Genomic DNA, 27500 nt, shown 5'->3' on the forward strand with positions numbered 1-27500 from the left:
GACAATGCCCTGTATGCCAGGCATAGATCTTCCCTCAAAAACCTGCAGGAGATAGAATGCAGGGATAGGGCCTTGAGGTGGTCTGTATATGACATATTACTTATTCCCTGTATTCTTTTAGTGAGGAACCTCTGTGGACATTCCAATTGTTGGATATGCCTGGTTAGGTACATACCAAAAAGGCACTTTGTACTCAATGATAGGTCTGATGAATGCCAAATACAGTGGACCAATGACTTCCTTGGACTTAGATGCCATACTTTTGTTTATAAGTTGTGCAGTATAGAATGATTTCCTCACCACTGTAGACACGTGATAATCAAACGCTAGATTACTAACTATGTGTGTGTCTCTAAGTCCCTGACTACTGGGTCAACTCTAAGGAGTGTGTTGTCAATATGATTATTTCCAGGGATGGATGACTTCCCAAAGGATACTATTATGCATTTCTTAGCATTTAGTTTTAGTCCATGGCTCTGATACCAGTTATTTGTCTGTGTCAGCCTCTCCTGCAGAACATTTGTGTCAGTGTGAGATTCAGTGACAACTACTAATTTACAATCATCTGCAAAGTTAGTCAGCCAGAGACCACTGACATTGGCTTTGACTTCTGAAAAGTAAATGCCAAAAAGGAGTGGTCTAAGGACTGATCCCTGAAGAACTCCACATGTGACTGGCCTCTTTGTAGAGGTAGACTCCCTAATTCTAACTTCCTGGGTCCGGTCTGTGAGCCAGTTGGCTATCCACTGGGTGGCATACAGGTTTGTACCTAACCTCTTGAGTTTGCCAATAATGCCCATGTGGAGTATTGTGTCAAATGCCTTGGCCAGCACAAGGTAGGCAGTGTGAATGATTTTGTCCTCATCCATTGCTTTGGTGACCTTCTCAAAGAAGTCCACCAGGTTGAGTAGGCATGCTCTGCCCTTAACAAAGCCAAACTGGGTTCAGTCCAGTGTCTGGAGGTAGATCTCTGTTGATCATCCCCATGATAATTATTTTCATAGCTTTACATATAAGACTAGTGAGAGTTATGGGTCTCTAGCTTCTAGAGTCTGTAGATGGCCCATCTTGTGCAGAGGGATGACTGTTGCCTTTCTCCATCTATGAGGCATGAAGCCTGTTTGGAGGCTACAGTTAGATAGTAATTCCAGAGACCCTCATAGATCATGTTTCAAGTTATTTAAAAGGCATCCTGGGATATTGTCAGGGACCACTGATGCAGTGTTCTTGGTGTTAGAGAGAGCATTAAGAACTTGTTCCCTAGTGATAGTGGGGAGAGTTATAATTGATATTTTCTGAGAGAAGGTTGAGGGGGAGAGAGGAGTATCCTTCTATAAAATGGGAATGCCACATAACCCCAAATTTGTAAGTGCAGAGATTCTTAGACTTTTGTAAACACAAACACCCTGGACCAGTTAGTGCATACACCTACTAGAGGTGCAAATATATTCTACCTGGAACTCATAAATATAGGAGAACAGTGCACCCCTCTGGTAAGGTCAGGCAACAAATCGGTATCCTTCGAAAGTAAAATCAGTTCTGTAACCCTACAAGACCCTGTAACAGTTAGAAGCTACTGCAAGGCAAACCACCTTTTATTAAGTGATAAGCTGTCCAAATTTCAAGCCCCTCCAAGCCCAGATAACACAGCAGCCTATACAGAATTAGTCAGAGAAGATGTTTCCAGCCATGTCAATGACTGTACAGAGATTGCTGCGCCTACAAGAAATAAGCCCAAAACTAACTCCAAAAATAAACCACCCTATTGTAATCCAAAATTAAACAGGTTGTACAGCAAAATAAAAAAGTCATAGCTGAAATTAGAAAGTGTAACATCAAAAAATATAAAAACTGTCTCATCAAACTGAATAGACAACAAATAGGACTAATTAATTCCAACAAGGCACATTTTGAGGTAAAGATAGCATCCCAGGCCAAAGATACTCAGATAGCCTTCTTTAATTATGTCCAAAACCTCAAAGGCAGCACACAGTAGTGTGCCAAAATGGTGGTAAATGGGTCCATCATGGATATAGCATATCTTCAAACGCATGAGAAGTGTTTGTGATTTTTTAAAACGCTACGTGTTTATTTTCTGTGTGACATTTACTGCATTACGGAGAGGTTATATCTTCTGGCTGACAAATTCATCTTCAGCTTTAACCCTGACTTGACCCGAGCTGCCCCCCCAGGAAATACCTTCTAATATAATCCCTCCAACTATCAGTAGACAGCAGGTCTTAGATGAAGTCTTTAAGGCCAAGAAGCTTCAATGGGACCTGATAATATCCCAGGGTGTCTCTTAAATAACCTGAAATATAACCAAACATGGGGTGGTGTCACTATTTAACCACAGCTTCTGCACAGACTTAATAGCATACAAATGGAAGACTGTAGCGGTCATCCCTCTGCACAAGAGTGAAACATCAATCAAACCTGGGAACTATGCACCCATTAGTCTGACTCATCTTATATGCAAAGCCATAGAAGGAATTATCACAGAAATAATTAACAATGACATAGGAAACCTTCAGACACTGGCTTCATCAAAGGCAAATCATGTCTAGTGAGCCTGGTGGACTTCTTTGAGAAGGTCACCAAAGCAATGGATGAGGGCACAATGGTGCATACTGCCTACCTTGACTTAGTTAAGGCATTTGATATAGTACTCACAGAATTAGGCATAAACCCCTATGTAACATGCATATGGATAGCCAGTGGGCTCACAAACAGGATCCAGGAAGTTCCAGGAAGTTCCAGTTGGAGAGACCACCTCCATAAAGAGGCCAGTCACCAGTGGAGTCCTCCAGGGCTCTGTGCTGTGTCCAGACCTATTTATCATCTTTTTTTAGAAGTCAGGGCCAATGTCAAGAGCCTCTAGCTTATCAGTTTTGCAGATTATTGCAAGTTAGGAGCAATTATAGTCCCCCCTTCCCCAAGATGCCAACATCTTGCAGAAAGGTCTAATACAGATAAATTACTGTAGACAATGCCATGGATTAAAACTCATTGCCAAGAAATGCATAATAGTACTTTTGGGAAGTTGGCCACCCAGGGAAACCTATTGATAAAATACCTGTAAAAGTAGACACAGTAGTCAGGGATTTGGGGACTCATGTAGGCAGTAATTTGGCTTCAGATCGACATGTGTCTAAGGTTGTGAGGAAGCTATTCTATGTAACTCAGTTTATAAGTAAGTGTATGGTCTGGCATCAGTGTCCAAGGAAGTCATTGTGCCACTGTACTCACCTTCATCAGACCCGTCATTAAGTTTAATGCCTCCTTCTGCATTTACCTGACCAGACACATGTAACAACTAGAACATCTACAGAGGTTCCTCATAAAAAGAATACAAGGTGTTAACACAATGTCCTGTGTAGATAATCTCAAAGCCCCATCCCTATTCTCTTGTTTCTTCTAGACTACTGAGAGGTCATTTATGTTTGGCATACAAGGAATTTTTGGATCCCACTCTGATGGACGGTCTGCATATCGGCAAAATGAACAACACCAAAACTTCATGATCTAAGGATTTAAACTTTGCTTGCAACTTAAACAGGACATGTTGAAGGGGCAGGTATGTATCTTAGAGAATTCCCATTCTATGTAATAGGCTTCCCATCCATGTGTAGCAGAGTCCTTCCCTAACCCTATTTAACTGCAACCTTGAACATTTGATGGGAAATTGGAAAATGACCCCTGGCCTGACACCTATGTCTCTGATGGACTGAAATAGCTATTACGTTATGCCCTAACTAACATACACCCCTTAAAATTTCCTCTAAGTCACATCTCATGGGATTCATTTGATTTGCATTGCTAGGCTTATAGAGGCCCTGGTGGTGGTCAGCCTAGCATGCACCTTTGAACCTGTAGATACATACATACACATGACTAAGGAGGTACGGGGGGGGCTTTAATGAAAGTATTGTAAAGATCCCAGAATATGCTACTTTTCAATGCTTAGTACTGCTTTATCAATACCCAGGTACCACACCCAGGCCTTCCTTACAGCAGGTCCATCTTGAGAACTGCAAACAGATGAATATAAATCCTGTTAACCTTCCTAAAAAGGCATATTTGTACTTGTCCATTGATTGCTTGTTATTAATACATGACATTTGATATCTCAGAGGCCCAGCCACAGAAGGGACCCTCTTATATGGTAAATATAAACTATATTAGCACAAATACTATTTAATAAATGCAGCCATTTTAAATTGAAGAAACCCAATATCATGTATGATATATGGTGCCTGATTTCAGAGAGTTAATTATATATTTTAGCTGAGGGACAAAGGAATACACTTGTGTTTCCCCTTTTGGGGTATTACCTGCACACATCAGCATCACTGTGGAATGAGCAGAAGGCAGTGGCTTATCAATCACTGCTCAGTAATAAATAACAATAACACCACAGTGATTAACAGCATTATGCTTGCAGTGTTAATTTTTCAATTCTTAACACATTTAAAGATGTGTTTATATCCTTTCTCTTGTAAAGCTCCCACTACTTAAGTTTGTTTGCCTCATCCCCAGCATGAACAAATTAGTTAGCACATTTAGTCTTAACACTTACTTATGTTCCTTCCTAACTGAGGCATAATCCAAGCCCCCTCTTAATGCAGTCTATGCTGATGGTTTACTTTGCATTATACTCTTAACCGCTTGACTCAGAATAATGTTTGATTTGAAGAGCATATTCATTAAAGCCTCTGAAATGCATATGACGTACATTTGCAGATTGATCTCCAAACTAATTGTGTCATTGACTGAAACAGTCAAAATATATTAGGTTCATAGGTTCATAGGTGTGTACTAGGCTAATGGTCCTGGGGCCTATACAGTCCTAACCCATAGAAGTGCCCTGGCATCGTGCTGCCTGATGTCAGTTCCCAGTGCCTCTATCAAGTAGATCCACTGGTGTGATCCCCAGGGTAAACTTTCTATTACCCATCCACTTATCAAGATTTCACTTGAAGAGGGACAGCGAGGTGCTCTGCTTGACATGTATGGGAAGACTATTCCAGAGCATGGGCAGTCTCTGGGTGATAAACCTGTTCCTCCAGCATGTTCTGGTGATTGTGGTAATGAGATTGAGGTCTCTGGAGCGTGTGGTGCAGAGGGATTGGGATTTCTTTAGATGTAGCATTTCTAACAGAGCTGGGTCAGACATGGGTTTTGTAAGTCAAGCAAAGATTGCCTCTAAATAGGCGATATGAGACAGAAAATAGCTGGATTCTTTTGAGTCTGTCCACGTAGGACATGTATTTAATGCCTAGGTTCCTCTTCATGAGGTACTTCTGTGGCCTGTCCAGCTGTTGCAGGTGTCTAGTGAGGTATATGCTAAATGGGGCATTATACTTGATGATTGGTCTAATGAGGGAAGAGTAGAGAGAGATGATGACCTCTTTCTTTCTGGATGCAAAACAATTGGGAATTAGATGTGCCACATAGAAGGACTTTCTGACCACAGCACACCGCAATGTGGTGGTTGAATGAGAGGATGCTGTCAACCTGCATCTCCAGATCTCTTATAACACCTTCAGTGTTCAGTGGGCTCCCATCGATGTGGTAATTAGTGTTAACTGAGTTTTTATTAGACTGTGTTTTGGTTCCATGTTGTAGTGCAAGGACACCTGACTGCAGACCACCTGGCCTGATTTGAGGAGCCTGCTGAAGAAGGATGGGCATGGATGATTGATGGTGACTTGTCCATCTTCATGGGTGAGTGCTGTTGTCTTGAGCAGCACAAGATGGACAGCTTGGGTAACTGCGTAGGATACAGGTATAATAGGAGTGTGGTATGCAAATGAATGCAAACCATTCGAGGGTATTATAGGCAAGGAATGCTCATTAACATTCAGGCACCTGCTTTTGCAGGCTAACTCACCTGCTGACCACTATATTTTGAGGAGAATTAGAACACAAGAACCAAGAACAGGGCTGCTAATGGCTTCCCTGCTTTGGAACACAAAGATTCCTTGACGTGATATGAGTTGCTAATGTCAAGTAAGATATAAGGGAAAAAAGGGCCATGTGGAAAGTTTTATTTATGTCTCTGATGATAAAAGTATGCAGAAATAAAATGCAAGTCAGGCCGTTTATTGAAGGTCATGAATTTTCTGAGTAAGAACAAAATTGCATAATGTTTCCTTTGATAACCCTTTTAAACAGAAGTCACCATTATCCATCAGACCTTTCATTTTTCAGTTTCTGTGCTGGAAATGTGGGTATCTCTTTAGAGAAGTAACCATGGCAAGCAATAATTATTGCATTTGGGCTCCACTACGTATGTTTATAATAACTCCTTCAAGCTGCAGTTATACATTTGAATACCAGTTCTTCTTCCTCCCTGCAAAATACTGAGCTAAATGTCCAGTCTTCTCTCCTGTGATTTTGCTTTGATTCTCAGGACAGTCACATTCCTCATTTCTGCTAGTGACACAGACTCCAAGATTACATTGCACTTGTATAGATTTGTTTTCCAGTACAGAATACAACTGTCAGTGTGTTGGTTTACCTTATCAAGAAGTTCACAGTTGCAGTGTTTATTTGTTCACAAAGTCTTTCACTACAACTTGATTTATATGACTTAAGCTACACTGAGCAATTTTAACATCTTACTATAAAGTCCTACTTATGTCTACATGGTAACAATTTCATGAATTTTAAATTATTATCTTGGTTAGTATATGTAATCCTCAAGGATAGCTCAGAAGCTTTTTTTTAAGATGTCTCTAAAATCACTTTCTCTTCAATTTCACTGTTTTCATTGAAGCTTCTCTTGTTCCCATTTCAAAATTAAGCTGCAGCAAAAAGGATGCCTAAATAACAGGTATCCGACTCAGACTCCCAAGGAATGCCCCTGACCATATTCCCTTTGACCTGTGAAATACCTTGCACATCAGTCCACTGAGTCTTCTTTGGTTATCTTTTCCTCACTACAGTTTCTGTAGAAAGATTCAATGAACAACCATATCTAAAGACTTTTCAACTATCCATCTACAATCTAACATCTGCTCTGTGATTTTTATCATCTAGTTCTGAGGCACACAACTTATTAATTTTGTGATTGGCATGACACACATTTTTATGACTCTATGCTCACAAGGGTTTGTTTGTTTATTTATTTATTGCATTTGCTTACCATTATAGTCCGATTAAGCAGAAAGCTACCCCTTTTCAGCTTAGACATGGAGAGAAAATCTTCACAAAAATTCCAATATTGTGTAAAGATCATAGTAAACAGAGAGGTATAAGTAATAAAAAATATACAAAACTTCAACACAGTATCATTAATTAATAGCAGCATCATGTAATGAGTAATGAAACTTATTTTTTTTCTGGGGAAAAAAGAACCAGGAAAAAGTATAAGATAAAGAACACAGTAAACAGAGGTATAGAAGTAATCTGCAGGTTATGTTGGAGTACTGGCTTCTGCTGATTGCAATCCATAAAGCTTTGTGGTTGTTATAATTTGCTGCCTGTATATTAATGTGGTACTTTTTTATCAGTTTTGATTTCCTTTTCAGTGGAGTTTCCGAGATGTTTATAGAACTTATGGGCAGTTATGGTTTTAACCTGCTTTCATTTTTTTTCCAGACTACATCTCTCTGTTTCATAAGCAATTTGGTTTACTATCAAAATTTTGAACCGAACTCCATCGACTGCACTTTGTTCGTACACGGAAATTCGAACACGGCAATGTCAAACATCAAGCCCCTATCTTGACCCATGTTAAAACCCGTTCCTAGTTTGGTTTTTGATGTTTGATATTGCCATTTTCGAATTTCTGTGTTCGAACAAAGTGCAGTCGACGGAGTTCGGTTCAAAATTTTGATAGCAAACCAGCAATTTAGTACTTTTTAGTACTTTTTGAAAGCCAGGGTGCTGGAATCAATTTAATTATTTTTACTCTTATTGGGACTAGTTTGTTTTGTAAGTTAAGGAAACCTGAGTTGAACAGAGCTACAGCTTCATAGAGTGGAAGGGTTTGAAGAGCCTGCCTATTTGACTAATTTAATGCTGCGAAGAATTGTTTCTTACTAAAGGAGATGAAGTTATGAGCAAGGTAGTACCAATTATGTTTTTGATGCCTTATTATAAGGATGGGTGAGTGATCACTTAAGGTATCAAGTAAGGTACCTGTTGAGAGGATTTTATTTGGGGTATTAGAGAGAATCCAATACAAGGTAAAAGCTGTACCACAGTTTTTGTTGCGCCTTGTGGGAGTTGAAATAAGCTGGATGAAACCATACAGCTTAATGACATTAGAACAGCTGTTCCTGGTAATAGTTTGCCAATTAATATTCAGATTTCCTGAAATGATTGTCTCAAGTGAGATGTTGATTGATGCCCAAGGGAGAAGTTCTTCAGCAATAACTATGTTATTTCCTGGGTGAGGTAAACTCCTATAATGCAAAGGCTTTTGTGAGCATAGTTTGCAAGGATGTCATGTGTGACACCCCTGCACTGGCCCAGTAATCAAGGAGCCTCAATCCTCACCACTAACACCAGTGAGGGGGCGTGCACATTGGGAGGATGACAAGTACACACACAGTAAAGTATAATTTCCCTTAAGAACATACAGAGATCACAGTCAGTCTGGGGCTGGTTTCTCCCTCTTTCTCCAGATCCCCAATAAGACTCCCCACTGGCACAGATATAGGGTTAAGATCTCAGCCAAGTAGTCAAGACAAAATGCCCAGCACCCTCTCTGCCCAACCCATGCTTCAAGTCCCTGCACAAGCAGCTGACACACACATACACACTTTGAGATTTGATTTTTATACAAACACACAGGCACTCCTGGGGAAGGCTGGCACAGGTTCACTAACTATGCCCCCTTCTACCCAGACTATAAGGTAGAAATCACTGCCACTAATCACCCTTACTTATCAGCTACTATAAGGCCCCTACAAAAGGGTGACTGATTCTACTGTGTAATGTTGCTATTATCCAAATGGTAAGTGTGACCAACAACAAGGCCATTTAAGAGGGACCTGTACAGTATCACCAAATACATATGCAAGTACTCTAAGAGCTTAAATATATCTAAACAAACCAGCCACAATTAAAAGGTTTAAATATGACAGAGAAAAAGTTCAGAAGACTGGATTAATGCCCGGTTTACACCTCAAAGCGAAAATGACAAAAATAAATAAACAGGTTGACCACGGCTGGTAAATCCAAATATGCATTCACTTTCAGCAGAAAATCCAAATATACGTTCACTTTCAGCAAAATGTTCTTTAATAAAAAACAAGAGTAAGCACTTTCACAATCTAAAACAGCTGATCGCTTCTTCAGACTCATTAAAAACAGTTAAAGCATTGGTTTTTAAACCAAATACATGCATTCAAATAATACTTTTCTATGACATCATCTGACTGATTAATTCAAGTGCAACAAATATACAACTAACTACCTTAAATCCTGTTATAAACAGTTTGAGTATCCTATAATACACATAACATATATAAAAAAATCAACACATAAAACCATAAAAAAATATCTAACTATTTAATGTTTTAATGGTCTAGATTTTAAAAAAGTTTTCAGAGAGACAGCATTATTCAATCCTGGGGGCTTGTCTGCTTGAAGTAATATAATCCATTTCTGTTCTACTTCTTCTACCCTGTTCTTTATGTCCCCCCCTCTATTATTATTATTTATTATTTCTATAACCATGAAGTTGAAAATATGTCTTGTATTCTGTTCTTCTACATGTTTTGCCAAAGCATTTGTGTCTCTTTTGTTCGTTATATCTCTGAGATGTTCAATAATACGTTCTTTCAAGCATCTATTGGTCTTACCTATATAAAAAGCATGACATATAGTGCAAAAAACAACATAGACTGAATTCTGTGTTCTACAATCAGCATAGAAATTGACATTGATAGTGTATTCTAAAGTGGGATGTTTATATGTAGGTTTATTATATAGGTACTTGCATGCCATACAATTCCTACAGGGAAAAGTCCCTAACCTTTGTGATTGCTTTAGTTGTTTATTAGATGTTGATTTATAGCAAAGTTGCCATTTTAAAGATTTTTTTATTTTTAAAACAGAAACTAGGTCTGTCTTCTAATACATTCTGTAACTCAGAATCTAAAAGTAATATATTCCAATTTTTTTCAATGATATTACAAAACCTTCTAATGTCACTAGAGTAAGTTATGGGAAATCTGACTTTCATATTAGTCGTATCTTGTATATTTCTGTCTTCTTCTATTGTGTCTGAGAAGAAAGGTTTACATCTGCCATCTCTATTATCTACTGTAAATTGAATACTGTTATCTATATCTTTTTTATTATAGCCCTTGGCTATGAATTCCTCCTCTAGTATTTTTACTCTATCATTAAGGCCTTCATTCGTATTATACAACCGACTTACTCTCATAAACTGTCCTTTTACAACATTCCTATGTACAAATGTAGGGTGCATGCTCGATTTATGTAAAATATTGTTTCTCCATGTGGGTTTCCTGTACATCCCTGTGGTTATTTCATTTAAGTCTATCTTTCTTACCAAGACATCCAAAACTCTATAGAATCCTTAGAATATTGACTTGTAAATCTAAGAAATTCAATAGTATTATGTAAGTATTCTATCATTCCTTTTTCTGCATACATATTATTATTTAACACATGTTCATTTTCCCAGGCCGCCAATGCCAAATTGGCATAGCTGTTGGCACACGCCATCCCCATCGCTACGCCAATTTTCTGTAAATAAAATTTTCCATTGAACATAAAAACATTGTTTTCTAATACAATGTCAAGTAATTCACATATCAAATTGGTTTTTGCATTCTGAAAGACCTGCTTCAAATTCAAAATATCACATATTCTTTCAATACCCCATTTGTTAGGTATTACTGTAAATAATGAGGTAACATCCATAGTTGCAAACATGTAATCTCTATCTAGATTTCTTGATTTATTATATAGCAATCTCAAGAATGCTTTAGTGCCCCTTAGTATGGTATCACATAGACTAAGGACTATTTGTAATTTTTTTTCAACATAAATGGAAATGGCTTCCGTTGCCCATCCTTTACTGGAGACTATGGGTCTCTTGGGGGGCTGACTAATATGTTTGTGAACTTTGGGTAGGCCATAAATAACAGGAATGGTCGGATATTCTATCTGAAAGTAATCAAACAGCTCCTCTGATATTTGTTTAGTAACCAATAAATCAAATATATAAACAGATACTCTATCTATTATACCTTTTATTTGTCTCTCATTGATTTGAACATAGGTTTCCGTGTCATTTAAAAGTTCCATCATTTTTTCATAATAAAATACTTTATCCATTACAACAATACTGCCCCCTTGTCAGCGGGCCTTATCTCAATACTGTGAGATTCTCTTAATTGTGTTAATGCTTCGGTTTCTGACCTATTCAAATTATGAAACATAGATGGAAGATTTTTAGCATGTGCCAACAGCTATGCCAATTTGGCATTGGCGGCCTGGGAAAATGAACATGTGTTAAATAATAATATGTATGCAGAAAAAATTATATGGTACATACGTTTTGTAGATGATGTCTTTTTATTGTGGGGAGGTACAACCGAGGAATTGCAAGGAATGATAGAATACTTACATAATACTATTGAGTTTCTTAGATTTACAAGTCAATATTCTAAGGATTCTATAGAGTTTTAGATGTCTTGGTAAGAAAGACAGACTTAAATGAAATAACCACAAGGGTGTACAGGAAACCCACATGGAGAAACAATATCTTACATAAATCGAGCATGCACCCTACATTTGTACATAGCAATGTTGTAAAAGGACAGTTTATGAGAGTAAATCGGTTGTATAATACGAGTGAAGGCCTTAATGATAGAGTAAAAATATTAGAGGAGGAATTCATAGCCCGAGGCTATAATAAAAAATATATAGATAACAGTATTCAATTTACAGTAGATAATAGAGGTGGCAGATGTAAACCTTTCTTCTCAGACACAATAGAAGAAGACAGAAATATACAAGATACGACTAATATGAAAGTCAGATTTCCCATAACTTACTCTAGTGACATTAGAAGGTTTTGTAATATCATTGAAAAAAATTGAAATATATTACTTTCAGATTCTGAGTTACAGAATGTATTAGAAGACAGACCTAGTTTCTGTTTTAAAAATAAAAAAATCTTTAAAAAGGCAACTTTGCTATAAATCAACATCTAATAAACAACTAAAGCAATCACAAAGGATAGGGACTTTTCCCTGTAGGAATTGTATGGCATGCAAGTACCTATATAATAAACCTACATATAAACATCCCACTTTAGAATACACTATTGATGTCAATTTCTACGCTGATTGTAGAACACAGAATTTAGCCTATTTTGGTTTTTGCACTATATGTCACGCTTTTTATATAGGTAAGACCAATAGATGCTTGAAAGAACGTATTCTTGAACATCTCAGAGATATAAAGAACAAAAGAGACACAAATGCTTTGGCAAAACATGTAGAAGAAGAGAATACAAGACATATTTTCAACTTCATGGTTATAGAAATAATAAGTAATAATAATAGAGGGGGGGCGACATAAAGAACAGGGTAGAAGAAGTAGAACAGAAATGGATTATATTACTTCAAGCAGACAAGCCCCCAGGAATGAATAATGCTGTCTCTCTGAAACCTTTTTTAAAATCTAGACCATTAAAACATTAAATAGTTAGATATTGTTTTATGGTTTTATGTGTTGATTTTTTTATATATGTTATGTGCATTATAGGATACTCAAACTGTTTTTAACAGGATTTAAGGTAGTTTGTTGTATATTTGTTGCACTTGAATTAATCAATCAGATGATGTCATAGAAAAGTATTATTTGATTGGATGTATTTGGTTTAAAAACCAATGCTTTAACTGTTTTTAATGAGTCTGAAGAAGTGATCAGCTGTTTTAGATCGTGAAAGCGCTTACTCTTGTTTTTTATTAAAGAACATTTTGCTGAAAGCGAACGTATATTTGGATTTTCTGCTGAAAGTGAATGTATATTTGGATTTACCAGCCATGGTCAACCTGTTTATTTATTTTTGTCAAAAGGTTTAAATATATTTAATAATAAATAATAAAAGCACAAGACCATACTCAATAACTCAACACAGTGACAACAAAGTTCAGAATCACAGAAAATATTTTAAAACAACATTCCAGGACAGTCTCAAATGAATACAGAAAACATCTAAATGAAATTTGACTATATTCCTATCTATCTCTAAGAGAAATCACTGTACCTAAATAACTTACTTACAGAGCAAGACAAGTGGTGATGAGAGGATTTTGTCAGATCAAAGACAAATACAAAATGCCAAGACTCACTGTCTGAGATAGTTCTTAAATTACTATCAAACATTTCTGCTGGGTTATTTCATTCCATCATTCTTTATCACCTCTGCATTCAGTTCCCAGGCTAACAGAAATGCAAAATTTAGCACCTCTGTGTCAAAAATACTTATCTCTCAGAAGTTTGCCTGGAACTGGAAGTCGTAAAACAGTTAAAACACTTTTACCTTTGAAACCTGTAATTATTTATGTTTCCAGAAAATAGAAAGAATTTATAACTGCAGACATTCTGTCTCCTAGCTGAGATAAACACCATCATAAAACTCTTCACTTATTTTCTCAGACTTTGCAAGTTAACTCTGTATGTTCCAACTTTCTACCATTAAAACACACATCTGCACAGATATATAGTTTATACACATTTCTGCTCTTTTCCAGCAGGGTACACTGTGGTTACATTCTTGAAGCTCAGTACATAACATGCAGTTTAACACATACACTTCTACACCAGTAGTTTAATGCACACATAACATATAGTTCTCTTACATTTGTAAGACAAGCCTATGGATCATATTAATATTTGCAAATGACATATGATTATTTACAAAATTCCAGATAGCTGGGCTGTCAGTGTCACATTTCTATATAACTCATATTAATATTTTCAAGTGACATATAATTATTTACAAAATTCCAGCTAGCTGGGCTGGCAGCCTTTCGGTTTGTCACACTATGATTAGTTCAGCATTAAAGAGTGGGTTTGGTTATATCAGGCCTAGAGAGGTTTAAAGTATTCTTGTAGATAATGGCCACCCCACCACCTTTTTTTATGGTTTCTGTCAAGTGTTAAGGTGTCCTATCCCTGCAGTAAGATTTATTCATCTTTTATGTCTTGTTTAAGCCATGTTCCTGTGACCACTAGTAGTAGGCTACCCTTGTTTGCACATCAGTAAGTTTGTTTCTTATACTTTAAGGTTAGGTGTGGTTGAATTTTGTGATAGCATAGTTCAGAAAGGATAAATAAAGGGAAGGAAGGCTTTGATTAAAGACTTTATACAGGAACACGTATGTTATAATCTGAATTTAGTAACATAGTAACGTTTTCCTCCCACATCCCAAAGACATGCTGTAGGTGGATTGGAGACTCTAAACTGGCCCTAGGCATGAGTGCATGTGTGTTTGTGTGTGTACCTACTGTGGAAGGTTAGGCACCAGGCTAATAACTCGACACTGTAAAACTCCACTGCCAATCATAAGCAGAGAGGTGATCCGCTGTGGTGACCCCTAACTGGGAAAAGCCAAAAGAAGAAGAAGTAAATTAGTTTAACACATTAGGAGGATTTTGTGATGCATGTAGTATACATTTTATAAAATGCGTAGCACTTCATAATTTAGTATTTAACCAAAATTGTCTAGCAAAATCCTCAGTTATGCTCAATTGTAGCTTAATAGTGGTGTCTTTAATTCTCAGTCATGATTAATCATTTGCTTGATGTTCCTGTAATTACTACATTTGGTAATGAGAACACATGTAAATTCCTAAAACTATTACCCTGACTACAAAGGTAAAATATAAAAAAGCGCAAACCAACTGTAATATGAATGTCGAACCCAGCACGGAGGCTCGGCCAGAACAGGAACACAACCTTGCTGTAGTATAACTTTTGTTTCGCGGCTCCCCACCACAAAAGCTCCGATGACAAGAATGTAATGATAAAATTGAAATTTATTCCGTGTGAACTTCCACTCTTAAAACGTATAACAAATACTTAATACAGTCTCAATGTCTCAATGTCACAAGATACGATTACTGTTACAACAGAGGGTTAAGCGCTTTCATCTGTAGCTCACAGACTTCCTCAGAACCATTTTTTCACTTCCGATACTCTTTTAAATACGCCCCTTTGGCACCAAAATTGTTTTAGTTTAATAATACGTTTAAAAACTTTGAATACTTTATTTTGTGTGTACATAAACAGATAATTTATGATGGTAATAGTAAAATCCATGAATAGCTATTATTATTACTGTGTAATTTCTTGTTACTATATGCTAGTACATTATAACTTGGTTGACAATGTGACGCTGATCGAATAAATAGATAAATAATAGAATAATGTTACATATGCACTAGTGTTGGTGAGTGTATTAGCTCATTGTGAATGGCTTCCTCAACGCTAATGCTTTATTGATCAATGAACTCTGAGCTAAAGGTAAAGTGCTAGGTGCAACAATCTATATACATATTCTGTGTTATAAAGGGGTCAATAGTGTGTAGTACTAATTATATACAATCAATATGAATAAGTGCTGATGAAATCACTATCAAAATTCTAATATAATAATTTAATATGATGGACAATTTTGAATGATGAACAATTTTAATATCTAAATCAACTCTGATTCTACTATCTAAAACTATATATGTCTACATTAAATGAGCACATATAATAAATAATAATTAATATTTAATATTACTTTGATAATTGATATATGTATATGTTTTAATAAAAAATATAAATATTAAATATTGAATGATATGTATATGCGTCAGTCATAATTGTAATATATCACTAATAAATACTTTAAATACTTTAAAAATACATTAAAATTACCATTGTATTATTGCAGTTTATAAATTATCATTTATTAAATGTTATAGTTATGTGTTGTCTATACAAATTAAAAAATATAAATAAAATTTAGTATACCTACTGAGCCTACTAGCCATGAATACGGTATAATGTAATGTTACTTGTTAATGCCCTAATATAAGAAATGGTTTTATACTAATATATTCATTAAGGCCAGGGTAGGTGGTTGCATCAAGACATATTTGCCACCTACTTTCTAAACATCCTAGTTTGGCCTTCCAATTTCCACTATCATTTTTTCTTTCCACCTGGTCTATGATAAAGAACTTAAACATGTGGTCATTGCCTTTATCTAGGACATGTTTACTTAACGCATTTTTTGTATCACCCTTTTTGATCTTATAATAATGTTCATATATCCTAGTTCTTAATTTTCTCTCGGTTTTTCAATTTTATCATTACATTCTTGTCATCGGAGCTTTTGTGGTGGGGAGCCGCGAAACAAAAGTTATACTACAGCAAGGTTGTGTTCCTGTTCTGGCCGAGCCTCCGTGCTGGGTTCGACATTCATATTACTGACTACAAAGGTATTACGCAGATTGCAAAATTCTTACATGTTTGTTTAAACAAGTGTAAGTTGGGTTCCATCTGGTCTTGACTGCATGACAGGATGGCATGGCTAAAAACAGCACTCCTTCTTATGTTACTCACCTAACTGTAAGTACAGCATGAAAGAAGAATTACTATTGTCTCAATATGTGCGACTCGAGGCAGGGTTATGACTCTTACTAACGAAAGGACAAATTAAAATTAGAATGAGAATGAATTTCAGAAGTAAATGTGAAAGGCTCAGTATTGACACCATTGTGGACATTATTGGAGGAAAAATCACTGCATTATGCCTGCTACATATGTTTCCAAATGCAGTCATTTGCCACTAAAATATAATTTACAGACTGCTTCCTCCTGTTGTGGTTATGTTTTCATTTTATATGATATTATTATTAATTACTATTATTATTATTCCAGAGTTATAAAAGCCCTGCAGTGTTGCACAAGACTGTACAGAACGGCATACAAAGCCCTTTCTGATTCATAAACCCAATAACACAATGGAGACTCATGCTCAGCTGCATGCCAGCCACCTACCCCTTATGTTAAGGAGTCTCTCCAGTTGTATACCATTCCTCAGGGTAATACCACTGCAGTCCCTCCTGTTCCTGGCAGCATTACAATATGAGAAAGTGGCGTCAGACTGCATGAAGGTGCTACATTCACAAGCACAGCTGTCTCCTATTCTGTTTCTGGATATACAGCCATAATGACTCCAGCAGTGCTGAAATGCCTAATGACTGGGATTCATAAATGATGCACAGTCATTCATAGCAGTATATATACAGCATTAATGAATACAGCAGCTGACTATTCTTCAGTATGCCTTAGCAGGTAGTGACTGTGTACTGTGCAGTATATACGGCATTAATGAATACAGGTAGTGACTGTGTACTGTGTAGTATATACAGCATTAATGAATACAGCAGCTGACTACTCTTCAGCATGCCTTAGCAGGTAGTGACTGTGTACTGTGCAGTATATACGGCATTAATGAATACAGCAGCTGACTACTCTTCAGCATGCCTTAGCAGGTAGTGACTGTTTACTGTGCAGTATTGACTGCCTTGCTATATAACACTGTCAGCAGGTCAGCACAATCTGTCACTCAGGACCATAGGTGCACCAGGTATATTAATGCATACCAGGTACTCCTGTGTGCTCTTCAAGATATCAGAAATCTGATTGTGTGCCCCTAGAGAATATGATGGTTCAGCATTACAAATTTCACTAGTCCTTGGCAATGTATCACAAGTATGGCACGAGATGAATTTAGGCATCCTGCTCCCTATGAACATAAATGCCCAAGATCACTTTCTTCAATTAATTTCTGGCTCATGGTAAACTTCAGCATTTGTGCTATCATTTGCTAATTGCAGTACAGTTAATTGTGTGAAATGAACAACTAAAGATGCCTTTAGGACAGAACATAGTAATGCTTTACTCGTCTGTCTTTATGTACAAAGTAAGACATTGTTTTTCCTTAAAATACAGTTAAAAATGCAATATTTTATGTTGTCAAAGTGCAGTAATTGCTTTTCTTAACATTACATCTGTTTCGCTTTCTGTTTTAGCTCTGGATACATTTACAGAACCTACAGAATACGGTATGTGCCAGTCTTGACAAAGAAAATTTCATATAGTGTGGAAAATGGGTATCTTTATCATGCAAACAGACTTGTTTCATTTTTCTGTGTTATTATTTTTTTATTTTGCATAGCCTTCAAACTGTACTGTGATTACGTTTGGTGACCTAGAGGAAGATACTGCATGTACTGTACTTGCCTTTCCAAGTCACTCACCTTACTTTTTATCTGAGTTTCAGAACAGAGTGCATGTTTCAGTAACAACAGAGCTTTTGATGCTACATTCATAAAGTAAGGTTTGCAAATAAGATGCCATGTGATGTATAGATAATGGGTTTCTCCTTTCTGTAATGGTATTTCTAAATTCCTCTACAGCCGTGGAGGATGGCTGTTTTCTTCACCCCTAGGCTAAAGAAAATTAAATTGAATGGCAAGATTTGCTAATCTAGGCAGTTGTGCAGTGTGTGGTAGAATGCAAGCTTAGTCTGTTTTTTCCTGGTGTACTTACTATGATTCACAGGCAAATAAGAGTCACTTCTTGCAGCAATTCTTCAAATTATGGGATCATAAAAACATGATCTAATTCAAAAAGACATAATCCATGATATTAGGCATGTAACGGCACACATGTTTCTATGGACGTGTGTGTGTGTGTGTGCGTGTGTGTGTGTGTGTTTGTGTGCATATGTGTGTGCGTGTGTGTGTGTATGTGTGTGTGTGTGTGTGTGTGTGTGTGTGTGTGTGTGTGTGTGTGCGCGCACGCGCGCGGGTGTGTGTATACATGTATGAGTGCCTGTGCGTGTCTGAGTGCATATGAATATATGAATATGTGAATGTGTGTGTCTGCCTGTGTGTCTGTGTTTATGTGCATTGCATGTGTGAATGCATGCATGCACATCTTGATATAGGCAGATATCCTTTCCTGAATTAGTTTGTTTGTCTTCTAGCTAGTGTGTGCCAACACAAACTTAAGCTGTTTTGCAGTTTTGAACTGGATTAATCAGATAATCAAAGAATAAATGAAAGAAAGTGTAATGGGGATCATACTTCTCTGTCATGTTTCAGCATTCGTAGTTCATGCACCTCATATGTCCCAGGTAACCTAAGAAAGAATCCAGGAAAACTACTGTTAATCCTGAGACCATGGAATATAAAGTACAGTTGTGTAAGTTAACCTGCAATAACAAATGATGTTTGAATAGATCACGAATACAGTAGCCATAACTAAATGGTACATATCCTCCCAAGGGTTAGATGTCTTGCTTTGGGCTCATATATCTGCCTTTAGCATGAAGGTATGTGCTGTTATAAGAAGAAAATATGGACATGAAAAATCCAGGGCTTTCATGCCCAAAGGAGAGGCTAATAAAGCCTGTAGCTCTATAACAGTTAGGTCAAAAGCAATAAATATTGTCATGTGAGGAGGACAAAGTTAAAGTAGGGTATCCTACCCTGGTCAAAGAATAAACAAGAAAAAATGGGGGAAGGTAGGATGGTGCTAACACTGCAACAGAGACCTATTGAAATATCTGTTGTTGTGTTTCATTAACTTACACAGCTGTGCTATGTTCTTTTTAGATGACTGTTTCAGTAGCCATAGCTATATGGGATGATTGCAATAGCTTAAGAAGAAAGGATGGATGGAGATGAAGTCTCAAAGGCCCTGCATGAAGGCTTTTGCAAATCCTGCTCCAGCTCTGGAGACTGACTCAAGTCTGTAATACATAGTAAAAGTGTGCACAGAAGACAGAGTCCATCTCTTTCCAAAATGTACCAGAAGTAGTCAGAGTTCTAGAGGAGTGAACCTTGACTTTCCAAGGTTGTCTTTTTCCATGATGAGTGTAACAAAATTTCATACCCTGAGACAGAAATCTAGAAATGTTTTCTTTAGAAAATGGATTTACTTTCTTTTTGCATCAAAGGATATAGTGAGTTAGACATTCAAAAATCCTATGTATTGTCCAGGCAAACTCACATCTGTCTGTAGACAACTAAGATATGCAGAATGCTTTTTCCTGTTTTTGAGTTCATGATAAGACAAGGGGAGAGGAATGGTCTTGTTCACAGTAAATTAAGAGACAGCCTTAGGCATATATGAAGGGTTAGTAGACTGACCCTGTCCTTGTGGAAAATCAAGAAAGTATGCATTGGCATAAGGGCCTGCGATTCAGATACCCAGCTAGCAAAAGTTAGAGTAACAGACAAAGCAGTCTTTCATGATAAAACTTTTAAAGAATCACTGTCTGTTTGTTTAAAAGGAGAAGGTTATCTTCTCCAAAACAAAATTAATATCACAAGAAGTTGCCATTTCTTTTCTAGGTTGCCTAATATGCAAAACCCATTTCAAAAAATCTTTGACTTAAGATAGAGAAGAAAGAGGGGATTGCAAAGGCAGAAAAGCAAAAATGGCAGAAAAATGTACCTTTATAGAAGTTTAAACTATGCCAGAACGGGTCTATATTGAATCAGTGAATGCTTAAAAAAGCGAACTCTGATTCATCGACCCTATTTAAGCGAAAGCTTACAATCCCAAACACTCGGAACTGTTCCACAAAAAAAAAAAAAAAAAAAACTTAAAACAGTATATAATAAGCTCCCCACACCCCCTACTTAAATATACCAACTCCGAGATCACACCACACCCCCTACTTAAATATACCAACTCCGAGATCGCACCACAGTGGAGGAAATGGCAATCTCCCAAAACTGGCCCAGCAATTTTTTTTTCCCTGGGAAAAAAAATCGCTGTCCCGGGTGTTCAAGATTGTAAGCTTTCACTTACATAGGGTCGATGAATCAGCGTTCGCTTTTTTAAGCTTTCTCTGATTCAATATAGACACTGCCAAAACTGAGCAATTTACACAGGTACTGAAAAAAAAGTACAGCCCCACTTGGGATGGATCTTGTTCTCTTTTATTGTACCAGCTAGAAAATCTTTCCATTTTGATAAAAATATTTTTCTAGTTATAGGTTTGCTTTTCTGACCTTTTTTAATACCTGCTGTATGTCCTAAAGAAAAAAGTAGTGCCTAAATGGGATCACAATTATCAATCAAACTGTTAGGTGGAGATTTTGAATTCTTGACTGGGTTAAGGATCCTTTGTTCTGTGTAAGAAGATTGAGGAAGTATTTGAATATTGCCCTTGACCAGATACATGAGAAGGGAGAACTAATGTTGTCTTGGCCAAAAAGGGAGTTACCAGACACATATTTGGCAAGTCCATCTTGATCTTTAGAAAAACTTTGGGTAATCAGGGGGGGATAGGGGAACATTCTTGTCAATGGGAGCACGATGCATCCATTTTCAGGCCTATTTGCATGATGTCCTGGAACATAACTGGTTTAGGTATCTGCTGAGAAAGACAGCAATAGGATCTACTTGGGAAAGTCATAACAGATGGGCAATGTCCTGGAAGACCGCTGGGTCTGCTCAAAATGTTTGCTATTGTGTTCTGCTCTGGCAGAATGCATATGGCTTGCAAAGTGAGGTGAGGTTGTTCTATATTACCATTTCCAAGGCAGTCATGGCTAGTCTGCATGTTTGTTTGTATATAACATCACTGTGGTGCTGTCTGTTAGCAATATCAATAGCAATAGTCTAGGGATCCACAGCTGACTTAAGGCTTTGATAGCTTATATTAAAGCAATCATGTATCTGCTTGATCCTGAAATATGGCTCCTACATGCACTGAGCCTTGATACCTTGGAACACTGTCCCATTTGCAAAGTCTGAAACATCTTTCTTGACTGATTGAGCAAGAAGAGGTGGCGATTGGGGTACCTGGATTTAAGAAGATGTTGCTTATCCACCCTAGGAGTTCCTTCTTGTTGAAAATTGAGCACTGAAACCTGATAAGGCAAGGAATGAAGGTGCTGGATTCAAACTAATTGGAGATATCATTGGTTTTCCTCAAACATAGCTTGGTAAATGGAACAAATAGGATGAAGGAAACCACAAAACCCAGGACTTTGAGAAACGTGCAATGAATATACTCTGATGGGCTGGATTCAGAAAGTGACCTTGATAAGATGATACTATGGAGTGAGATATGCAATTGATAGGGAGCTGTTTAACAGGCACCCTAGAAGCGCTAAGGTGTGAGTACTGTTTAAACTAGACTTTTTTGAGATTTGCTTGAACCTTAGATTACTGAAAGGATTTATGTGAACCAAAAAGCAGCTAAGGTGTCTTGGGCTGATGGTGCTGAGATGAGGCAAACATCTAGCTATGAAAAAATATGGATTTCCTAAACTCTGCAAAATACTATGAATGGAGCCTTTGTGAAAACTCTTGAAGCAGTGAAAAGACAAAAAAGAAAATAAGTAAATTGAAATTGCAATCCCAAGGCCAAGAATCTTAGGAAATGCCTGTACATTTTGTAAATGGTGATTTGCAAATATGCATTTCTTGTATCCATGGTTACTAGAAAAACCTTGGGAAAACAAAAAGGGAAATTAAGTTTGAAGTGAGCATCTTGAATTCTGGAACCAAAAGAAAGTTGTTTAGCTTTGAAAGGTCCAAAATATATCTCCATGTGCTTTCCTTCATAAAAACGGTAATATTCTGGATTAAAAAAATGTTGCGTTTGAGAGAAATGCACTGGTTCTATTATACCTGGGGTAGCAAATATGACAGAAATTGAGGCACTGATTTTTTTTTCATGGATGAGGGTTTCCTGACTGAAGTGAAAAGATGCCCTCTTAAGTTTATCATCCTTGAATATTTTTAGACCCCAGTATGAAAAGAACAGTCAGGATGAGGCATGGGGGGAGGCCTAGGCAGTCACTGGGCTTTCTTTTGAAAGGGATGTTCCTGAGATGTGTCTCCTTTCCTTTTTGAATCTCCCTGCCATTTCATCTTATATTGTTATCAAGCTGGATTTTACCAGGAGGCTTTAAAGGGCTTTCAAAAAAAGAACAAGAGGAAGATGGATAATTCCTTTCACATCTAGGAAGAAGGAAAAAAAGAGTTGCTTTACTCCATCTGCTTACTTCTTTTTTCCTGTCTCTTTAATACTTCTGCTGAGGAGTTGACAAACAAAAGGCCTCTATCAAGTGGGGTACTAAGCAACTGAGATTTAACATCATCAAGGAAATTCTTTAATCATTTACATACATTTCTACACACTGTAAAACCAGTAGCAGCAGCCATGGACACAGCCTGAATTGTATTATTAGTTTAATTAATAGAATGCTTAATGACCTGTGAAGGAGAGTTTTATATTTCTAATAATAAAGATACAGTGTCAGATATAGGAAGTAATATAGGTTTGCTGCATGTTAGCCAAAATATGTAAAATAGATTTAGACATGTAAATCTGGACATTAATAGTTATAAAAGCCACAGTGGAGGATGTATACACCTTCTCTCCATTTCTTTCAATGGTATGACTATCTTTGTCATTTGGGGTGGGGTTATAAATAGTGGACATCTGACAAGCTCTATTTCCCATACAAATAAATAATAGACGAATCAGCAACAAGGTTTCTGCAAAGGAATTTATGTGTCAGGTACCCTGTAAAATCTCTCAGGTTTAAGGAAGGGGATTGGGAATCAGGAAGAAACAGAGACAGGAGCAACTGTATTGTCCTAGGCCCCTAAAATGGGGGATGATGACTGGTTTAGGGAAAGCTATTACCAATAATTCATAATATCTTGTCTAAGATTCTGACACTTCTTTACCCTCTGATTAGAAATATTTGAAATTGTGTCCCCAAAATAAATCTCCTCATTGGGGTAATCTGAGTAAAGGGCGTCTTTTCATTCAGATTTCCAAGTAGTAGTGGAGGATAACTGGGAGGTTTAGTCCAAGCCCTTCTTTATCTGACACAGGAAGAACATCTTTATCTAAGTAAGAGGCGATCTCTTTCTTTTATCAGGTGTAGAAACTGGAAGCATATACTGAAGAGACTGGATTGTATTAAAGAGATCTTGGGCAGAATTATATCAGTCTTCTTGAAAGGTTTTCAGGTAGGTGGTGTAGAAGGAAATAACTAATATTTTGTCTTTTGAGTCCTTTTTTAAGAATTTCTAGCTGTAAGGTCACAGGGGGCATCTAAAGGCAGACATCCATCAAACATCTGATGACATCCTTCTTACCAATACCTGGTGAATACCTCCCACACCTTCAGAGATGATAATTCTACACTTTTCCTTTTTGGCTGAAGCTTGACATATAGCCTGACTCTGTCTCCCCAGCATGACCTGTTCATGTCAGAGGCTAGGTTAAGATCCCTGGAGCGAGTGACCCTCCTGCAGTTTGGTTTATGAATGTGTAGTATTTCCATCAGGGCCAGGACAGAGACTGCTCTGTAAGCCAGGCACAGGTCATCCCCTAGCAACAGGAGACAATACAGTGACAGGACTTTCAGTCTTTCCATGTAAAACTTGTTTTGTGTACCCTGTAATTTCTTGGTGAGAAACCTCTGTGGTCTCTCCAGTTGTTGCAGGTGTCTGGTGAGGTATATGCAAAAGGGAGCATTGTTCCCAATTATTTGTCTGATGAGAGTCAAGTGTAAAGGAATTATAACATCCTTACATCAAGATGAGATGCCTTTACTTATAAGATGTGTCACATAGAAGAATTTCCTTACTACTCTCAATCAGTCACCAACTGGTTTCAGAGTTACCTGTCTGACCGCCAACAATCCCTTGTATGGCAGAATGACATATCTCCCCTACTACCTGTCTCCATAGGGGTTCCCCAAGGATCCATCCTTGGACCCCTACTCTGCTCTGTTTAAACCAATAATCTAGCCTCTGCCACCAAACATGGCACACTCATACAATACGCAGATGACTCAACCATCATCTGCTCAGCCCAGTCCCTACCCAAACTGCAAAAAGTCACACAGGAAGCCTTTTCCTCTGTTGAAACATGGTTATCCGATGCCCGATTAATACTCAACCCAAACAAAACTAAACTACTCATCTTCCAACCCACCAAACATTCTCAAAACAACTCTCACTTTAACATCACAGCAAAAGACAACACCACTATATACCCAACTGAACACGCCAAATTGCTAGGAATGGAAATAGACAATAAACTAAAATTTGACATTCACATATCCATGACCATAAAAAACGTCCACAAAAAAACTAGGAGCATTATACAGAAATAAGCAACTTCTCACCAAAGCAGCAAAAATTTCAATAGCAAATTCTCACCTTATCTCCACCCTACTTTATGCCTCTCCAATATATACCAACCTAAGGCAATGCGATCTAAACAAGCTAGAGACCTGCTACAACAAAATCGCCAAATTCACCACAGGGGCATCCTACCATAGTCACCACTGTCTCTCACTTGCTGAACTGGGCAGGCTTGAACTCCCTCACCTCCTTCAGTGGTATCAACTCTCACTCACCAACACTAGTAAACCATCCACTAAATGTCCCATCCCTCCAGAATCTACTCCAACCCTAAAGCACCACCAGACCACTAAGATCCAGCAACAAAAATCACTTGCAGATCACTAAAGCAAATAACTCTGCTGGTGAAGCACTATTCTCTTGCACCATACCTAAATTATGGAACTCCCTTCCATCCACAATTACCTCCATACCATCATGCTCCCACTTCAAAACTTTACTAAAAGCACACCTAAAAACATGCTGGCTATGCCCTTGCAACTCCCACTCTCACCCACCCCATCCAACCGCTACCTTTATTTCCACTCCACTAACTACCTTGATTATAGCAAGCTCAGATGCTCATAAGCCTAGTACTTATTATACAGCAGGAACTTCTTTTGTAACATTTGTTAATGTCTGTTATGCACTTCACAGATAAAGATTCTAGTTGTCTACTGATGTACTATGTTCTTCATCTGTAAATATGTTGTAAGTAATTGCTATGTTAAATTGTTAATCGCTATGTAATCCAATGTAACTACTGTCTGTTTATTTTAACTGTGGAGCTTTTCTCCCCGGGCCTCCGCTGAAAATGGACCTATGTCCAGTTGGACACTCCTGGTCAACAAATGTAAATAAATAAATACATAAATAAATAAATAAATAAATAAATAAGGATACATGGTGGTCAAAGTTCAGATTGCTATCAGCTAGAGTACCCAGATCATGTACTACTGGCTGTACAATTAAGAGGGTTCTGTCTATAATGTAATTAGCAGGGATGTCAACTTTCCAAAAGGGAAGAATAATACTCTATTTTTTTTTTTTTTTTGCATTTAACTTTAATTTGTGGCTTTGGCACCAATCAAAGATCTCTGATTAAAACAGCATTCCCATATCATGGCTAAGACCTGATATTTTATAGATATAATACTATATTAAATTAATAACTATAATTCACTAACTTATCTATTGTGTCATGAAAGTGAATATGTTTTCCTGAACTAGAGGACATTAAAGGCATGAAGGGTGGCTACAAAATAAGAGTTCTTAGAGCCACAGGTAGGTCAGCTGTCTCCCTGTACAATCCTCAGAGTTACAGCTCCCTCAGATTCAATTTGGGGGTTCAAAAAAAATTGAGGACCAACAACAAGGAATAAGTTCCTTATCTAACTATCAAATAGTTTATACTTGCTCCTGGTTATAGTTGTCAGTCACCAACACTATAAACAATACTTTAATTTAATTTGCCACTCTATCAGCCACCACTCCTAAAATGTATTTATTTGTTTTATTTTTTTTGGATTTGTTAACCGGGAAAGTCCGACTAGATCCATATCTATTTTCAGTGGAGGCCCGGGGAGAAAAGCTCCAGAAATACAGTATATATTAAACAAACACAATTAATAAGTGTAATACTAACAGCTCAAATAATAAAGAATATATACAAAGTTAGCCACGGTGGTGCAGCGGTAGCATTGTCACCTCACAGCAAGAGTCTGCATGTCCTCCCTGCAGTTGAGTGGCATTCAAAAGACATGTGCGAATGGGTGTGCCATCGTTGAAGGTTGGGCATTGGGCTGGCACCTTGGCACTGTAAAAATCTACTGCCAATCATTAGCGGACCGGTGTTCCGCTGTGGCGTCCCCTAACCAGGGAAAGCTGAAAGAAGAAGATATACAAAGATAACAAGAGAATAAAGTGCATTAAGTTAGGAAGTAAGGAAAAGGAAGTAGTATACTATGTGGGTACAGATGTCAGTAGAAATGAGGAGAAAAAAGAAAAAAAAAATTATATATAAGCAAGGAGCTGCTTAGAAAGGTATGCTGAGGGAGATTAACCTGGGCAAGTGCAGGTACATAACTAGTGGTTGATGAAATAATGTTTTGCTGCAATTTTAAACTTTGTTAGAGAGGGTTCTAGGGTTAAGGCAGGAGGGAGCGAGTTCCAAGTTTTTGCTATGTAGTTGGAGAAAAGTGAATCACCGTCATGATTGCAGGATTTAGAGGTCTTTAACATTAATTTGTCATTAGAT

The 27500-nt window shown here is 37.4% G+C and overlaps 1 protein-coding gene across 2 annotated transcripts in view; it reads left to right on the plus strand.

The window, feature by feature from the left end:
• The window catches only part of NTRK2 (neurotrophic receptor tyrosine kinase 2), a 1124811-nt gene that overhangs the window by 401348 nt on the left and 695963 nt on the right, over positions 1-27500 (plus strand). For both annotated transcript variants that reach the window (XM_044060895.1, XM_044060896.1), the window contains exon 9: positions 18097-18129. In XM_044060895.1, the coding sequence (XP_043916830.1) occupies positions 18097-18129 (33 nt within the window). The remainder of the gene's footprint in view (positions 1-18096; positions 18130-27500) is intronic.

This window comes from Protopterus annectens, chromosome 2.part0 (genome assembly GCF_019279795.1).
Source record: "Protopterus annectens isolate FY-2018-M chromosome 2.part0, PAN1.0, whole genome shotgun sequence".
Classification (NCBI taxonomy): Eukaryota; Metazoa; Chordata; order Ceratodontiformes; family Protopteridae; genus Protopterus; species Protopterus annectens.